This window comes from Eptatretus burgeri, chromosome 1 (genome assembly GCF_056783735.1).
Source record: "Eptatretus burgeri isolate ZD-2024b chromosome 1, Ebu_testis_v1, whole genome shotgun sequence".
Lineage (NCBI taxonomy): Eukaryota > Metazoa > Chordata > Myxini > Myxiniformes > Myxinidae > Eptatretus > Eptatretus burgeri.
In genome coordinates this window covers 152,576,925-152,596,141 of record NC_140961.1, presented here as the reverse complement: position 1 = coordinate 152,596,141, position 19,217 = coordinate 152,576,925, and the positions used below count along the sequence as shown (strand labels likewise).

Here is a 19,217-nt window from a genome sequence, read left to right as displayed (position 1 = left end):
AAGTAGGTGAGAAAAGTGGTAGTGGAGGGGGTGTGTTATTTTAATTTTATAAAATAATGTATTGTTATGTAATACAAGAGAAAAATGGAGGTGTAAAAATATGCATTGTCAAAATGTTTTTCCCTTATTTAACACTTGCAAAGGTACCGAGCATTACCGGCAATGTTGGGTCCCTCCTCCCATCCATTCCCCTCCCTCATCCCACCCCTTCTCCTGCCTTCTCCCATCTCACGCTCCTCACTTTGAATGTCAGGTCAGGTTGTCTCCTCACTTAGGTGTCAGGTCAGGTTCGATCTGTGACCTGCTACAGGTACCATGTAAATATGTACTAACCTGTTCCATGGTCGGGTTGTCGGCAACTAAATCGTCTCCCCCACCAGGTTTTCTGGTGAGGAGGGTGTTTGGATATGGACACCCAGCAGGATTAAAAACAAAACCTGTCAAAGGGTGGGGGAGCTCCTTGTGAGCCAACGGCCATCCATATCTAGTGCCCAACTGTGTCTGCGGACGTCCTCCTGCAGTTGGGTTACTTTTTTATTCGGAGGTTGGTGGCAGGATTTGCACTCCGGCCACCGTAAAACCCTTCATTCCACAAAACTCAAAAACGCAAAAAAGATCTGAAAACCCACTCCGTGGGAATACTTCCTGTGGAGCTTCCCTTCGCAGGGCAGCTGACCGGATGACAGGATTGGGGCAAAGCATTCGGGACCCCCAATCTTTGATGATAGGAGGGAAACCACGGGGTAACATCCCTGTGTCAGATTGCGGGAGAGTGTGTCGGAGTGGTGCTGAGGTGTCATCCACCAGATGGCGGTCTCCTTGGGTTAACCTGAGGCGGTCCCTTCGGGTAGGTGCCTGGAATGTCCAATCCCTAAGAGAGGATGATCACCTGTCTCTGTTATCATCTGAGCTCAAGCGTTTGGACATTGGGATTGCAGCTCTCTCTGAGGTTCAGAGAGCGGATTGCGACGAGACAATGGTGGGTGGTTACACCTTCTATTCGTCTGGTCGCTCTGATGGTTACCATACCCAAGGAGTTGCTGTAGCTGTGTCCAATAAGCTGACCCCAATGATAATTGAGGTAACACCAGTCAACGAGCGTATTATGAGACTAAGGATTCGTCACTCCTTAGGTGTCATTTCTTTGGTCTCTGTTTATGCTCCAACTGAGGCGAGTGATCTCACCGTGAAGGATGCATTCTACGCCACGCTCGAGTCTGTGGTTGATCAGTTCCCCAGACGAGATACACTTCTCGTCTTGGGGGATTTCAATGCATCGACTGGATCTGATAGGGATGGTTATGAGACATGTGTTGGTCCCCATGGGTCAGGAACGATGAACCAGAATAGCACTAAGTTCCTTGACTTTGCAAGAAGTCATGGACTTAGGTTGGCTGGTTCATGGTTTCAGCACCCACAAGCTCATCACTGGACTTGGTATTCTCACACTGGCGGTGTGGCAAAGAAGATTGACCATGTCCTCATTGATGGTCGTTGGAGGATGATCCAGAACTGCAGGGTCTACCGGAGTGCTCAGTTCCTCAATACTGACAACAGGCTTGTTGTAGCAACTCTAAAGCTGCACCTTAAATCCTGGAAAATGGTACCATCCCAGCCTAGGCAGGATGTTGGCAAGTTTAGGTATGAGAGAGTAGCAGAGGAGTTTGCGAACAGGCTGAGTGGACACTTGGGGGGTCTGGGTGCTTTGAGGGGTCATTAAGAGTTGAGGAGTGCCTTCAAGACCTCCGTCCTTGATGTTGCTGGAGGATGTCATGGAACTCAATGCAGGGCAAAGAAAAATTTTGTCTCTCAAGGGACACTGGATACCATTGACCAGAGTCGCAGGTCCAGGTTGAATGGCAGAGCTGAGCTGTTCAGGGAGCTGAGGCGTAAAACTGTATGTGCACTGAGGGTGGACAAGGAGGCCTATGTGCGAGGAATCTGTGTGGGGGAAGAGCATCACCTGTGGACAGGTGATTCTCGTCCCGCTTACAGGGGAATTCGCGCATGTGTTCATCCAAGCCCATCCCTCGGAGCACTGCAGTTAGAGCAGAGAGTGGTAGGCTCTTGACAGAGGAGACTGAAGTGAAGGCCCGCTGGGCCCGTTACTTTGAGCGGTTGTACTAGCCTGATCCCTCAGCTGTCGAGTTGGACGTCAAGTGTGTTACAATTCCTGTTGCTGACCCTCAAATCAACTGTGGTCCACCTTCGCTTGTGGAAACACGGGCTGCGGTGAACCAGTTGAAACTGGGCAAAGCTCCAGGGATCTGTGGCATCCATACTGAACTTCTCAAGGCTGGTGGAAATGCTGCACTCGTGTCGTTGCATGCAGTTTTGTGCTCTGCCTGGAACACAGGCATCATCCCAACTGATTGGAAGATGGGCCTTGTTGTCCCTCTCTGGAAAGGGAAGGGTGATCGCCAAGACTGCAACAACTACCGAGGGGTGACACTGCTCTCAGTGCCGGGCAAGGTCTTTGCTCGGATAATTCTTGATAGGGTTCGCCACCATCTGCTTGAGCACCAGCGTCCAGAGCAGTCTGGCTTTACACCAAAGAGGTCAACGATTGACCATATCCTTGCTCTTCGTGTCCTCACCGAACGCAGTCGAGAGTTTCAGCAGGGGCTGCTTGCAGCCTATGTTGATCTCTGTAAAGCGTTCGATTCAGTGAATTGGGATGTCCTCTGAAGGATTCTTGGTCTTCGTGGGGTGCAACCAAAACTGATCGATCTGATGTCTGAATTCTACTCTGGTAATGAGAGTGCTGTGAAGTGTGGTGGTACCATCTCTGACTTATTTCCAGTTGTTACTGGAGTTCGTCAGGGGTGTGTACTGGCCCCCACACTTTTCAGCACTTGTATGGATTGGATTTTAGGGAGGATGTCGGAGAGATCAAGCTGCGGTGCTTCGTTTGTGAATGTCAAGATCTCGGACCTTGATTTTGCAGATGATGCAGTCATCTTTGCGGAGACTTTAGATATCCTTTTGGGGGCCCTCAAGCTGCTGAATGAGCAGTCAGAGCCGCTGGGATTACGGGTTTCTTGGGTCAAAACGAAGATCCAGGTTTTAGGTGACATCTTGGATGCTGCTGTCCTGTCTGTGTCTGTTTGTGGTGAGGTTGTTGAGGTCGTGGAGAGATTCACTTACCTTGGCAGTGATATTCATGTCTCTGCTGGTTATGAGTAGTCAGAGGTCAATAGACGTCTGGGTTGGGCCTGGGGAGTCATGGATTCACTATATCATGGTGTGTGGCGCTGCCAGTACGTGTGCAGGAGGACGAAAGTTCGAGTCTTCAGGTCCTTGGTACTTCCAGTCTTGCCCTTTGGATGCGAGACTTGGAATCTGAACAAGGATCTGAGACGGAGACTTAATTCCTTTGTTACCAGGTCTCTTTGGAGAATCCTTGGCTCTCGCTGGTCGGATTTTGTGTCCAACGAGCGCTTGCTGAGAGAGACTCGGATGAGATTTGTTACCTGCATAGTCCGTGAGCGTCAGTTGTGGCTGTATGGACATGTGGCTCGTTTTCCTGACGCTGATCCTGCTCACCAGATTCTCTCAGCGATGGAGTCTCATGAGTGGAGGAAGCCAGTGGGCCGACCACGTGCCTCATGGTTGCAGCAGGTTGACCATAATCTCAAGTAGATGGGGATGGGCCTGGCATCTGCCTTGCGGGTGGCCAGACGGACGCCCTGGAGTACCGGCAGAAAGTGGATGCAGCGATGCGCTGTTCTGGCACATGCTCCCATACCTGACCTGACCTGACGCTCCTCACTCTGGATTCCCACATAACCGCTTCCTCCTGCCATCCTCACTTCCTTCATATCACCTCTTTCCCCCTCCAACTCCACCCAACACCTTCCCCTCCCTCCTCCCACCTCCTCCTACACCACTGTCCTTCCTCTCCATTCTCCCAATTCTTCCCTTCCCCTCCCTCCTCCCACAAAGGAATTTTCGTAGCATGTATATTTTAGTGCAGGAATACATAATACGTAAAATCTCGACCCACCCAGAGTTTGCGCACTGCAGTACTTGTTGAAAAATATGTAGTATGTGTTTTGTAAGAAGACTAAAGTAGATATTTTTGTGTTGTGCGCTTAATGGTTCTAAATGTTCCAACTCCGTGTCAAAGGAGTCAAAAGGGTCTAAACTCTCAAGCATCCAAAAAGGATCTTAAAAGGTCCAAGTGGTTTAAAGCTCTCAAGGGTCAAGGGCCCAAGCTGTGCAATCTGTCTGAAGGGTGTAAGGGGTATTAAGGGTTTTATGGGTCTTCGGGGTCTTAAGGTTCTTCAGGGTCTTAAGGTTCATCGTGGTCTTTAGGGTCTTTGGGGTCTTAAGGGTCTTAACAGGATGGCATCTTGGGGGGCTAAAGGATATTTGGGTCTTGAACTACCTTAAGGGTCGAAAGGGTCTTTGTAGTTGAAAGGGTCTTTTGGGTCTTAAAGGGTCCTATGTGTCTTTGGGGTCTTTCGGGTATTGGAGGGATTAAAGTGTCTTCAAGGTCTTAATGGGTCTTTGGAGTCTTACGGGCCTTTCGGGTCTTCTGCTTCTTTAGAATTCAAAGGGTCTTAAGGGTCTTTGGGGGTCCTTAAAGGTTGAGGTGGTGGATGGAAATACCCTTCGGACAATCCGTGGGTTGGACTTGGTCTGTGTGCCAAATTTGGTGGTTGCTGGCTCAGTTGTCTTTGCAAAAAATGTGACCAGACAGACAGACAGATGGAGGGCAGTTAAAAAAAAAATAGATTGAAGATAATGGGGAAAATGGGACTGCCTTTGAACTCTCATTCTCTTCTAACTTACAAAAACACAAAACTCCTCAAATATAGTGACATTTATTTTCAAAATAAAAACGAGTTTATTGTCATCTACAGTAAATGTGATGCATATACAATGAGAAGTACTTTGACAGTTTGTTTATGGCATTAAAAAACTTCAAGGTCTCAGGGGGTCTCCGGGGATGGGGGGATGTAGGGGTTGCCCCCCAAACAAAGGTACTTGCTTTCTTCTCAGAAACGACAAACGCGATTCTAATGAAATTTGACTACAACCTTCATCATCAGCGATGCGCTGCTCCAGGTCATGCTCCCATACCTGACTTGAATTTTCTTCACCCGAATTGTAGCAAAGATTGTTCATGGCATTAAAAAGTTTGGGGTCTCAGGGGATCTATTAAAAGTATTGATGTAGTTCTTGAAACTGACAGTGAATAGGAAATAGATAAGAAATAGATTTATTGTGATGGATTCATTGTGATGAGTGTTGAGAGCCATAAAAATAATATTTTGGTGATTAAATCAGTGTCATGGTTTAAAATATCCATATCCTTTCTTTAGATGCTTATACAAAAAACTTTAGACATAGATTAATTTAGGGTGCAGATTACATTTCGGTAAAAGCTGTCATACAAGTGATAAGAGTTGGCCTTGTTGGAACCATAACGTTTACCCGAACGGAGAAGATCAACAGTGTCATGTGCTGGATTGAACACATCTCAGATGATTTTTTTTTTCACTACTCGACTCGAGTCCATGCTTTTGATGGAAGGCAGAAAGATCTCACCCAATAATTTTACAAGCAGTCTTCACTGTCCCATTGAGTCCGGATTGGTCGTCTCTTGTCAAGCTGTCATATCAGACAATAAAAGACAGCATTCTAAGAAAGAACAACCCTTGGTGAGCCTTCTTCACACAGTGATTGGTGTTTATCTCCCACTTATTCATTTCCAAAGAAATCTATATATTTGGGTTCTTCGCGACATCTTTGTTCTTTGTTCCTTTCACACTTCTTTCAATTTTTTTTCACAATTCTCTTTATTCATGCTAATTCTTGATTTTTCTTTTCATTCATCACTTTTACTCTCTATTTCTCTCTTCCATTATCTATCTCTCTAGGGAAAAGTGAATCCTTGCAGAAATGTTTTCTATAAGGTTCACTTGGCTGCACCTGGTTGGGTTTGAGGGTTGTGGAGTAGTGGTTGAAACCTGAATCCTATCCAGGTTCCTCCTGATTGACTCCATCTTTGATGTCTACTTCTTCTTGGTCTTCTGTTTGATTAAGATCCTCAGAAATATGTATGCCTAAAAATTTAAAAGAAGTGACAATTTCAAATTCAGCAATATGAATAACCAATGGTCGAATGGGAGTTTCGTTTTTTTTGAAGTCAACAAAATTTCATTTATATTTATGACGTTAAGTTTGAGATTGTTTAAAAAGAACATCATCAACAAAAAGAAAAAAAATACCGTAATTATTGCCTCCAATCTTTCTCCTTCCTAATGTGAACATTTCTCTTAAGTTAAATCAGTGGTCACAAATATTTTTGAAGAATAACCATGTATCATCTTTCATCATACTCTGACAATTTTATTGGAATGCATTGCAAGATAATAGACAGGTAGCATTATCTATTTCCAGCAGAATATTACATTTTTGAAATATCTTTTGCTTTCAAGATATAGTAGCATTTCGGTATAAATAAGCACCCGAGGATCCCGTACGATGTAGCAATTATTCCAAACATTTCGGTAGCAGTGCTCAACTTTCCTCGGGTGGAATTATATGCAGGAACAAAGGCAAGAAGAACTAGAAAGTAAAATAATATGCTAAATATGATAAATTTTGCATCATTTGCAGTTGAAGAGTTCTTTTGTGCTACATTCGCGAAGGCTAAGCAAAGAGCTGCAAGAATTCCAAGATATACCAAGGCAGACATGGCCCAAGCTAATGAAGCTCCAGAACATTCCAGGATAATGAATCCCTGTTGAATCGTCGAGTTCCGAGTTGGTTCTGAATAACCATAAATGATCCAGATAATAGTAAAAGCCAACTGTGGACCCATGCAAATGAGGATGCAAAACTTTTCCAAATACTTCAGAAATTGATTCCTTGAACTTGAGGAGAGAGCTAGTAAAAGTCACAAAGTGATATCCATGTGAGAACAGTCAATGAAAATAACAATGAACAATTTCAATACAACAAAAGTAAAAATTCCTCCATGACTTTCTCCTGACAATTACATGAGATCAGTGATGAGACCAACTTTGTTGATATTTGAATAGGCCCTTGCACTAATCATTGGTGTTTTCATAATCTGTTTTCAATTGTGACTTCCAGACCTACATGTGACGGTGGCATGTGACATGTGGCATGTCATTGCTGTTTTATTTTGCATTATTAAATAAATATCTTTTTAAAATGTACAGGCAAGTTTTTCATTTGATCACATCATTACTGAACTTCATTATATTAAATTTTCTGAATGGTGTTAATCACTCCCTATATTTTGTACCCAGGATGCTCAGGCTCTTATCTCATGAAGCACATTCATCATTCTTCATGATTACTTATATGATTGAAGATATGGAAACACAATGAGAAAAAGTATTGACGTCATCATTGAATGTATTCCAGTATCAGAACCTCAGCGGGGTTAAGCAGTAAGTGGTGCTGAAGGAAATTGTAAATACATGCCTGTGTGAAAGCACGCTTTTGATATTCTTATAACAGGTCAAACCTAATGATTATGAACCCAACCTCAAAAAGTAGTCCTGAACACCACCCTTATACAACACCCCATTGAAACTTTATTGAAATTGACGTATGGTACTGCAAAACTGGAGATTATTGGAAGGCTTATTACATGTGACTTGTGTTCTACAGTCTTCAAGTATACTATATGATTCAATTTAAATAAAATAAAGAATGTAAAAGGCATATAAAGAAAATAAATCCAGTTTTTAACCACCATTTTCTGCAGTATCTATTGTATCACCTATATATCACCTATCTATCTATGACATTACTTGAGTTATATGTGCACATTGTTTTTGTCTTTTATACCATCCTTATAAACAGTAAGTTTCCTGTTTGGAATGACTTTGAATGTTGTTTGACCTCCAGGCAGGCAGGCAGAGTAAAAATGTAATCTCATTTCTCTCCGCGCATGTGCGATCGCAGAAAATTCAGAGCCAGATTACGTTAAAAGGAAAGACTTATCTGCAAATTAATATTCCGATTTGTGTTCAAAATATAACATTCAATTTAAATAAGTTGTCCCTCAATCATAAATTGACGATTATAAACTAATAAGACATACAGACGGACGGACAGACATGAATGAATTGCTTAACCTCGCTGTAGTGACTTTTTTCTTTACATTTTGCGAATATTTGTAATAAATCAAACATGTGAACACAAGTAGCCAATCAATGGAGTTCTTTCAGAGAGAGAGAGAGAGAGAGAGAGAGAGAGAGCTCACAGAGACAGCTGGCACTGCAAGGCACTTCACGAGAGCTCGCCACCACGACACGTTAGAAGCTCGCATGCTTTTCCTTACAAACATTTTCTTATTCACGAGTCACTCAACACATCACTATTTTATAGTGACTTTTGTTCTGCATCATCAAGACAATTCCGGTAAAGTGAAGACGTCATCAAAGCATCAATACAATCTCCAGTTCTTGAGCGATGGTAGCGGTTCTGCTTCACGGTCTCTGACGACTTTCTCAAAGATAAAATTTCCGGTTGTTTTTGTTGTGCTTTACTGTCATTTTGTTATCTCTATGTCTACTGTGTGTTTCTATTTCGGACTTGCAGGAAACATCTTGATATAAATTAATTTGGGAAACTGTTAGCTTAAGTGTTACTTGTCACCACATGGGGGGTGGTGTGGTGTTAATTATATAGGGATTAAGGCCAATTTCCCCCAATATGTGATTGCCCCTGTGACCTTTTCCTATGTTTTTGCATTTTAAGACGGCGATAAAAAGGGATCGTATCATGAAAACGACTGAGATGCACGTCAAAGAGGGCAAGAAACCCTGCCTCCAATGGTGACAAGTAGCAAACCACGCCCCCAGAGTGGATGATTGATCGCTGTGATGAGAGAGTGGAGGTGAGTTGAGGGAGTGAGGATCGTGGATGGAGAGTCTCGTATTGTGCGATCGTAGAAGAGGAGCGGGACAGAAGCGAGAGAGGAGATGGCGATTGGAAGAGAAGGGTATTATGGCTGGCTTCCCCTTGACACGAAGAAGATGGCTGCACACTTCTCGTGTTCATGCTGAGGCAAATTGGTTCGCATGATGAAGCAAGACGCTGGCAATTAACTGTTGTCTGGATTGTCTGAGACTATCCCTCAAAGCCTCGGTTTGTGCCTTCGGGAAAGGAGATGATGTCATTTTGCATAGCAGCGGGGTCCGCAAGTGCGATCGATGAAAGAAGCTGTACACAGGTTTCTGAGCCCTGGTGTTGAGTAACACCTCCCGAATTTCCACCTGTACGTTTTCCCATCCAGAGAGTGGATTGGCACCATTTTGGGTGCATTTTCCCATGCATACTGACCACAGGCTTGTTGTAGCAACTCTGAAATTGCAGCTTAAATTCAGGAGAATTTTACCATCCCAGCCAGGGCTGGATGTTGGCAAGCTCAATGATAAGAGTGTATCTGAGGAGTGTGTGAACAGTCATAGTAGAGATTTGGTTGGGTTTGGGAGCTTTGGGGGATCCTCAAGAGTTGTAGAGTGCCTGCAAGACCACCATCCTTGATGTTGAAGGTGGTTGTCTGGAAACTCACTGGAGGGCAAAGAAGAATTTGGTCTCTCAAGGGACACTGGATACCAGTGACCAGAGTCGCAGGGCCAGGCTGAATGGCAGAGCTGAGCTGTTCAGGGAAATGAGGCGTAAAACTGTACGTACAATAAGGGTGGACAAGGAGGCCTATATGTGAGGAATCTGTGAGGGGGTTGAGCATCACCTGTGGTCAAGTGATTCTCGTCCTGCTTACAGGGGAATGTGTGCATTGCATTCCTCCAAGCCCATACCTCGGTGCACTGCAGTTAGAGCAGAGGGTGGTGAGCTCTTCACAGGGGAGTTTGAAGTGAAGCCCCGCTTGGCCGTTTACTTTGAGCGGTTTTTCCACCAGCAGTCGAGTTGGATGTCAGCGGTGTAATTATCCCAATTGCTGACCCTCCACTCAACTGTGGTCCACCTTTGTTTGTGGAAACACAGACTGTGGTGAACCAGTTGAAATGGGTTAATGCTCCTGTCATCTGTGGCATCCATGCTGAACTTCTCAAGGCAGTTGGAAATGCTCCACTCATGTCATTGCATGCAGTTCTGTGTTCTGCCTGGAATGCAGGCATCATCCCAACTGATATGAAGAGGGGCCTTGTTGTCCCTCTCAAGAAATGGAAGGGTGATCGCCAAGACTGCAACAACTACCGAAGGGTGATGCTGCTCTCAGTGAGGGCAAGGTCTTTGCTCGGATAATTCTTGATACTGTTCGCCACCATCTGCTGAGCACCAGAATCCAGAGTAATCAGGCTTTAGACCAAAGAGGTCAACGATTGACCGTATCCTTGCTCTTTGTGTCCTCACTGAATGCAGACGAGAGTTTCGGCAGGGGCTGCTTGCAGCCTATGTTGATCTCTGTAAAGCATTCGATTCAGTGAATTGCGATGCCCTCTGGAGGATTATTGATCTTTGTGGGGTGCCAACTAAACTGATCGATCTGATGTCTGTATGATACTTTGGAACTGAGAGTGCTCTGAGATGTGGTGGTACCAAGTCTGACTTATTTCCAGTTGTTACTGGAGTTCTTCAGAGGTGTTTGCTGGCCCTAACACTTTTCAGCACTTGTGTGGACTGGATTCTGTTGAGGAAGTCGGAGAGATCAAGTTGTGGTTTGCATAATCTGGGAATGTTAAGATCTCTGACATTGATTTCGCAGATGAGGCAGTCATCTTTCCGGAGACTTTAGATATCCTTATGGGGGCCCTCAAGGTGCTGAATGAGGAGTCAGAGTCGCTGGGATTATGTGTTTCCTGGGTCAAAACTAAGATCCAGGCATTCAATGACATCTTGCATGCTGCTGTCCTGTCTGTGCCTTTTGTGGCGAGGATGTTGAGGTCATGGAGAGATTCACTTACCTTGGAAGTGATATTCATGTCTCTCCTGGCTGTGAACCAGAGGTCAACAGACGTCTGGGTCAAGCCTGCGGAGTAATGGATTTATTGGCTCATGGGGTGTGGCACTGCCGGTACCTGTGCGGGAGAATGGAAGTCCGAGTCATCAGGTCCTTGATGCTTCCAGTGTTGGTCTATGGATGTAAGACTTGGATTCTGACCAGACGGAGACTTAATTCCTTTGGTACCACATGTCTTTGGAGAATCTTTGGCTATCGCTGGTTGGACTTTGTGTTCAACGAGCAGTTGCTGAGAGAGAATCAAATGAGATTTGTTACCTGCATTGTCTGTGAGCATCAACTGTGGCTGTATGTACATGTGGTTCGTTTTTGTGATGCTGATCCTGCTCACCAGACACTCTCAGCGAGGGAGCTTCGTGGGTGGAGGAGGCCAAATGGGCCAACCACTTGCCTCATGGTTGCAGCAGGTTGATGAACATCGCAAGGAGATCGGGATTGGCCAGGCATTAGCCTGGGGGATACCCAGATGGAAGCCCCTGGAGTGCCGGTGTAAAGTGGACACAGTGACATGCTGCACTGGTGAATGCTGCCAGACCTGACCTGACCTGAACTGATTGCAGTATGTCTTGTCAGAATGTGAGTATGTCTATCAAATTTGTACACTTAGAATAAGAGTACTTTTATAAAGTCTGTACAATTTGATTGTTTGTCTTTAAAATACGTACTATAACACCACACAAAACAAGTCTGGGCAGGGTATGCAATCTTTCATTGCTTGTTCTTATTCTATAAATGCAATGGCAGCTGTGTGCAGCTCCATATTGATAAAATAAACATTTTATCAAATCAAATTAAAAGAGAAAAATTACAGTGTTTATTGTGGTCTGTCAGCATTATATGTAATAGAAAGGAAGCATTTCACCTACGTGTGTCCACAGTAATGAGTGAGACTGTTTGCCAGAGAATACAAACAATGGCGAGTGTAAGTAGAGTGAAAGCTAATGATTCTCTCACTCGACACGGGACAGACCTTGGTTCTCCAGGATAATTGACAGTGTTTACTAAACAGCCTGCTAGTGAACAGAGAATAATGCCATAGATCCACCAGGGGCCATGGCTTTTCATCACTGGTGTATTTCTGTGCCAGAAAAGCAACCCAAAAATGTTCACAATGATGATGAGCCCCAACAAAGCGAAAGCCAATAGAATGAGGGCTGGTGCATCAAAGTAGGTCAGATATTCCTCGGGCATGGGCAAACAGGTGTCACGCTGTTCGTTGGACCAGTGATTTTCTTGGCAACGATAACAATCTTCTGAATCTGTAATGAGATTATATAAATATACATTCATCTATATATTACTAAAGCTCTCATCTTGTGTATATATACATATATATATATATATATATATATATATATATGTATGTATGTATGTATGTATGTATGCATGCATGTATGTATGTATGTATGTTCCCGAAATACAGCAAAAACAGTACATGATAGCGCAAAAATTTTCAGCCCACCTTATTCAACATTCGGCTGTGGTTTTCATTATCAAGTTTCGTTCAAATCAGGCAACGAAAAAAATATTTAAAAAATAAATTCCCGTTTCAGTCAAGTCCTCTTCGGGAGAATTTGATGAATGCAAACAACCTCAGCGGTATAGTTCACTGGAACTATCTTTTTTTATTTTTTATTTTGTTTTTGGAAATGATTGTTTTTATCAACCGCTGTCACAACGGGAACCCAACGGGTTCACGGGTCGTCTAGTACTTAATATATTTGAGAGAAAGATAAAATTGTTGTGAGCAAGTCTGACTGTGGTCTGGAGTGCATTACAACACTGTTGGGAAAAGATTGATCTGTGAGCCCTGAAGTCGAGTCCCATCTCCAAATTGCCTCCTTTGCATTTCCCACCACGATAGAGCGGCTCGGCACCATTTTGGGTGAGGTTTCCTGAGCGCTGACGTGGTTCGATCGTCAAGTCCTAAAAGATCGTCAAGCTTTGGGTCACTTCTGGACCCAAAACTAAGTGCCAGGAGGAAGGGAGAATTTTTCTTTTATTTATTCTTTTCCCCTTTGTCTATTTTTGTGTCTGAGTGCGGAGGCACCTCAAATCGGAAATTAGATTTAGTTTACTTCACGTTCTGTTTTTTATGATCACACCTTGAATTATTACCATTGTGAATATTTGATTTTCTTTAAATACCCGCATTTATTTAAGTTGCTTGTATGTGTTGCGGGTTCTTGTATAAAGCCCTTGTGCTACCATTCTGGTGAATGCCTCTGTTATGTCCTAACCGTTAACCGTCCTGTGCGCTATAAACTCCGAGGATCACATGTTTGCCTACAAGGAAAACCGCTCGGCGATCCGGCCTGGTCGGTGTTAACCGCCCGTCCATGACAATTGGGTCGGGGGAATTAACCGAACCACCAGGGCCACGACATTTGTTGACCAGGAGTGGGATATGAAACCCCCTGATTCCCTCCTGAGTGCATGATTCAAACTCTGATCGACATTTCACAAGGGACACAAAATTGTTGATCACCATAATTGGTGTTAGGGAGTGCGATTTGAACACTCATCGACAATCGTTGTTCAAGGGTGGGATTTATGGATCCATCGGGACCACGACGTTTGTTGTTGGAGCGAGCTCAGCTTAAAAAAAAAAGAAGAAAATAATCAGGAATCAAAATTTTAAACGATCACCTCTCCACCTTCAAGGGAGTGGGGGTTGCATTGATCGAGGTACAAATTGTGTCGTGAATTGGTGTCAAGAGAACAGAATGCTTGGAAATTTATGAGAAATGTATATTTTTTTTCGGAGGAGATTGAATGTGCCCGGGAAATGGACATGCACAAGATGGCTTTTCGGCGGGAAGGTAGCAAGGATGAATGAAGCAAGCTGGGGGTAGAGCTGGGTGATGGCAATGGGGTAGGAACCTTCCTCATTCCTGGGCCATCAAATCAGGAAGTGGGTGTGTTGGCTCTCCCGTTCACGTTGGAACAAAGAAAGGAAATAAGGGAAGGGAATGAACGATTGAAAGACAGAATTGGAGCGGAAATTAGGAGGCAAAATGAACACAGGAATAATAAAGTGATGGAACAAATGAAGAGTGAATTGCGACAAATTGATGGGGTGAAGGGTCAAATTTATGAACAAAGGAATAAAATGAGAGAAATGGGAAACAAAATTGTTGAACAAAGGGAAGAAATATGGCAAAGGAATGGACGCTTGGAAGGGCAACGGTTCCAGCTTTCGAAGGTTGAGGATGCATTGTCCTACGTGCAACTCCACGCTCAGCCCCAACCACAGAAGCAGCGAGTGTTCACAGGCGTTGTTACCAAGTTACACGATAACTTTGGTTTTGTTAATGAGGACGTGTTCTTCCAGCTCAGTGCCGTCAAGGGAAAGACTTCAACAGTTGGAGACATGGTCCTCGTTGAGGCCACATATCATGCCTGCATTCCATTCAAATAGAATGCTCAGCATGTGCAGACATTGCCTAATCCAAATCAAGGACTAAAGAAACCCACGCATTCAACAGGGGGAGGAATTTTACACCAGCACAACCAATCCCAGAGTTCTGATTCAGATAAGAGTTATGAAGGCCAATTACTCACTGTTTATGAATGTATTGGAGGTGATGCTAAGGCAGAGAATTGTGACGAGTTTTGTGCTTCTCTTTGTTGTGATGCAGATGGTACAGCTGCAGTTGACATTGGATCTCCAGAATTGTTTTTTGATGATTGTACAGTCGAGAGTGATACATTGGCTGCTGTGAAGGAGAATAACATTGAAGTTGTGAAGGTACTGGGTGATGATAATGATCTTCCTGAAGCATTGCTTCCTGAACTTGGCACTTACAAGAAGGCAGATCTTTAAGTTTGTTTTGTTGAGCCAGGATTGGAGCAATCCCAAGAAGGATGTGTTGAGGAGGAGAGTTGCAGCAACTGTTGCTTCCTGTTGGTTGAGCAAGAGACTCATATTGAATCAAACCAGGCTGAGTCGAGTGCAAGCTTTGAGGAGATGATGCCCCCACTCAGTGCTACTGTAGAGGATTCCAGTGATGAAGATGATGCTCAAAATTGTTTCATTGGATGAACTAGCAGTTGCTGATGTATCCCAGAAATCCTCTCCAGATGTCAGACTGATAGCTTCATCAGAAATGGATATTGGCAAACAGCTGGATGAATTGCAAGACAAAGGTGAATTGCCAAATACTGGACTTTTTAGCAGAGAGAACCATGCTGAACTTTCTGAGGGACTTTGTCAGTCTTCTTTCGATCCAGTGGTTGAGTAGGATACTCCAAAGATTGTGCCACTTGAGAGGGAGTTTGATGTTGAGGCATGTGTTGTGGGGAATTAACCATTCGATGATGATTATTGGATTGGAGGCAAGAAGATGGATGAGGAAGATAAGCTTTCTAAAGAATCTCAATGAAATGAACACTTTCCAAGAGGAAAATCTGGAAAGAGAATTGGTGGAGCCATTGTTTCTTTCTCTGGCTGAATATGTGAGTCCAGTAGTGGTGGCTCCAGGCAAGGAAGAGCCAGAACTTGAAACGGAACAAGAACCACAGCGTTTGCTAATTCCAGAACTCCAGCTATTGAAGAAACATTTAGCTGACAAGATACAGGATGAGAGAAATTTGGGTCCACCAGATCCTGTAGGAGGATGCAGGCTTCTGGGAGTGGGTAAGAGAAATTTGGATCTACCAGATCCTGGAGGGAGATGTTGACATCGATCCTGCTGCCTCTCACAGGAGGCTTTGTGGATGCAGTTCCTGTGGCCGGCCTGGTTCACTGTTATCTCCTCATTGAGTTGTGGTTGAAGTCTACAACTGCACCCAAGCATCAGCCAGGTAGTCTACAACATTTTGGAATAGGGAGATTTAGAAAAAAAAATGTATAAAATCCAGGGAGATAGAAAGCAACGAATCCACAAGCATCGATTAGAAGGGTGTGAAGATAATTAGAATGGGTGGTTGACACTCTTGACCCGACCAACCTGCGACACCTTGCACTTAGGGTGAGGTGCCTTGACGCTTACTGTCCCAGGTGTTTAGTTTTGCTAGAAATTTGGACATTGCTAATTAGGATGGGAGCGGGTGAGACTGACTCAATGGTCGGTAAATGTATCGATTTGGAAACCAGAATCATCTAGTGGTGTTGATGTCTGTTATGTGTCAAGAATTGAGTTGTGTTTGGAGAATAAATGTGGATTATAACATGTAAGCAGGCCTTGTCACAGTACGAACACGATCACCATTTTGCATTGCAATGTTTGAGAATTGAATGTATACAGGGGAGGAAATGAGATGTTGGATTGTGTGGGTGGAGAAGATATGGGGGTTTGCCCCGAATGGATCAAGCTCTGGAGGAACGGTGACTGTGCCCCCCCCCCACCGAGGAAATTTGTCGCTGGCAGCCGGTGGTGTTTGGAAATGGAGACCTATCAGAGGGGAGGTTTGATTGGGTGACCAGCAGTAAAGAGATCCGTGCTTACCTGGATGAGGCCAAGAGAGGTCGAATGGTGTGGAATGTGCAGCAAAAGGGCTGTTTGGCTGTCAGGGACCGAATAGTTGAGGGTGGGGGGGGGTAAAGAAGTCGTAAGATGGGCAACTTGTTTTTGGACTGCAGGCACCTCAACTGGAAGTGTCCCCTCCATCCATGTTATACGGTACCTCCCCGCCACCTAGTTGAGGATCGCACATGTGTGTAATAATATTTAAGCCATGGTCTTGCATGGTTGGAGCCTGGTGTTGGCGCAGTGGTTAGGGCAGCGGCTTGGGATCCAAAAGGTCCCGAGTTCAAGCCCCGTTGGGCCACTGAATTAATACACCAGGGGGTTGACTCAGCCTGTCATCCTTCCGAGGTCGGTGAAATGAGAACCAGTATACTGGGCTGGTGTATACCCTGGTTAAAATTGGTGTACCATATCCCTGTGTTGTAAGAGGCGACCAGGGTTGCGTCAGGAAGGGCATCCGGCGTAAAACATGTGCCAAATCAGGATGCGGATCATACGGATGATCCGCTGTGGCGACCCCTAAAGGGAGCAGCCGAAAGAAGAAGAAGAAGAGGTCTTGCATGGTTGGAATGAATGATTGATATTGGGTTTATGTGTGTGAGTGAGTGAGGGAAGGTTTACTTGATCCTTCTCGCGAACCTGTACCAGAGAGACAGGGTCATAGAAATTTGAAAGAAGTAAATTGGGATGGCTCCACAGGTAACATTGGGCATTGTGACACATACTCCACAGGTAACACATCCACCGCGGAATGCAGTCTTTAGAAGGGGGATGCATAAACGTGAAAAAAAAAATTGGTTAAGGTTTTGTCTCACAGTGTATTTGTTGTGTGTGCTTTCTGATATTTTCTTCCACCCCAGGAGTGAGGAGCGAATTGTCAAGAGTTTTGCCAATATTTTAATTGTTATGTTGAAGCAGTGTAGAACTTTAAGGAGATTATGTAAGTTTGCGATGGCTCGCTTCCCATATCCCCTCCTAATTAATTTCATAGGCTAATTAGGAGATAGTCAGTAAGTGGTAAGGCTGGAATGGTAGAACCTTGTAGGAGCTGCGGTTCCAGGGTTGGGGTGGGGGCTGGAGACTGTGTTAAGGTTTTGGGGGGTAGATTGACGAATTTCACGGAAAAGACAGGATTTTTTCGAGTTGCTTTGTCCATGGACGTTTGCGAGACATATCAATGTGAATTAAGTGGGGAAAATGTGAGCTTAAATGTTACTTCTCACCACACGAGGGGGTGGGGGGGGGTATTGTGTTAATTATTTTGGGTCTAAGACTAATTTTTCCCAGTATGTGATTACCCCCTCTGACCTTGTCTACATTTTTGCATTTACAAGCCAGCAATAACAGGAATCACATCCTCAAAACAACAAGCGAGCCAAACGTGTTGAGAAGGTAGAAGCCACACCTTCCCGGTTTCGTGCCACAAGCTACGCCTGGAGGTAGACGAATGATGGGCGTGACATCAGAAGCGAGGAGGAAGTGGAGATGGTTTTGTTGGGTTTAGATTTCAGTGTGAGGGACGTGGTTGAGAGTGTGACATGAGTGAGGAGATTGCGGTTGGAAGAGAAGGGCATTACAGTTGCTTCTCCTTGACAGGACAAGGAAGGTGCATGTTTATCATGTTCGTGCTGTGTGAATTTGCCCATGTTCTGCAGCAAGATATGAGTCATTGACTTCGGCTGCGCAGTAAAGTGTTTAGGTTACTGAGGAGGGAAGGAGAGTGTGCCTCATGGCCTGATAATGAAGTCTCAAAAATTGTATCGTCATGTCGGCCATCGTTGTGGACAGAGAAGCTATACTGCAGTTTGTGAGCCTCAACATCGAGTACCATCTCCGAATTACCTCCTGTCCATTTCCCACCACAAGAGAGTGGCTCAGCATCATTTTGGGTCTGGTTTCCCGATAGCTGTCGATGCGGTTCGATCATCATGTCCTCAAAGATAACTTCTAAGTGCTGGGAGAAAGGGAGAATTTTTTTTTAATTTATTTTCTTTACCCCTTTGTCTGTTTTTGTGTCTGAGTGTGGAGGCACCTCAAATATGAAATTAGATTTAGTTTACCTCAGTCTATTTTATGAACACACCTTGAATTATTACAATTGTAAATATTTGATTTTCATGAAATACCTGTATTTATTTAACTTACTTGTATCTGCTGTGGCTTCTCGTATAAAGCCCTTATGCTACCGTTCTGGTGAATGCCTCTGGTATGTCTTAACCCTTAACCATCCCTCGTGCTATAATCTCCGAGGATCACATGTTGGCCTCGGCGATCCGGCCTCGTCGCTGTTAACCGCCCCTCCACGACAATTGGGTCGGGGGAATTAAGCTTACCGCCAGGGCTGCTACAATATATATATATATATATATATATATATATATATATATATATATATATATATATATATATATATATATATATATATATATATATATGTGTGTGTGTGTGTGTGTCTGTTAAGCCTTATGCCAGGTTTAAGGAAATGGTTTTTACCACAAGCTAAAGGAGTTGTAAAACATTGAATAAGCTTGTAAAAACAATTGTTTACTTGCACACCAAGAGAACTGGAGAATTCCCCAGGATTACAGGGCACACAATCAAAGCAGCAAAAAGGTTCACCCTTTCGGGCCACCTTCCGTGTTCCAGGTGAGCAAGGTTCACTGCAGATCGACCGAGGAACCTGCACTCAGGTGCATTAAAAGTAAGAAAAAAAATTTAATATGCATGATTATTCTCTTTATTATAATAACATTGTCTGCATTCACTTT

The 19,217-nt window shown here is 44.1% G+C and overlaps 1 protein-coding gene across 1 annotated transcript in view; it reads right to left on the bottom strand.

Annotated features, from left to right (window-relative positions):
• The window catches only part of LOC147035768 (extracellular calcium-sensing receptor-like), a 100,314-nt gene that overhangs the window by 47,321 nt on the left and 33,776 nt on the right, over positions 1–19,217 (bottom strand). The window contains exons 6-7 of the mRNA XM_085869402.1: positions 19,006–19,129; positions 11,845–12,237 (exon numbers count right to left, since the gene is read on the bottom strand). Of these exons, the coding sequence (XP_085725528.1) occupies positions 11,845–12,237; positions 19,006–19,129 (517 nt within the window). The remainder of the gene's footprint in view (positions 1–11,844; positions 12,238–19,005; positions 19,130–19,217) is intronic.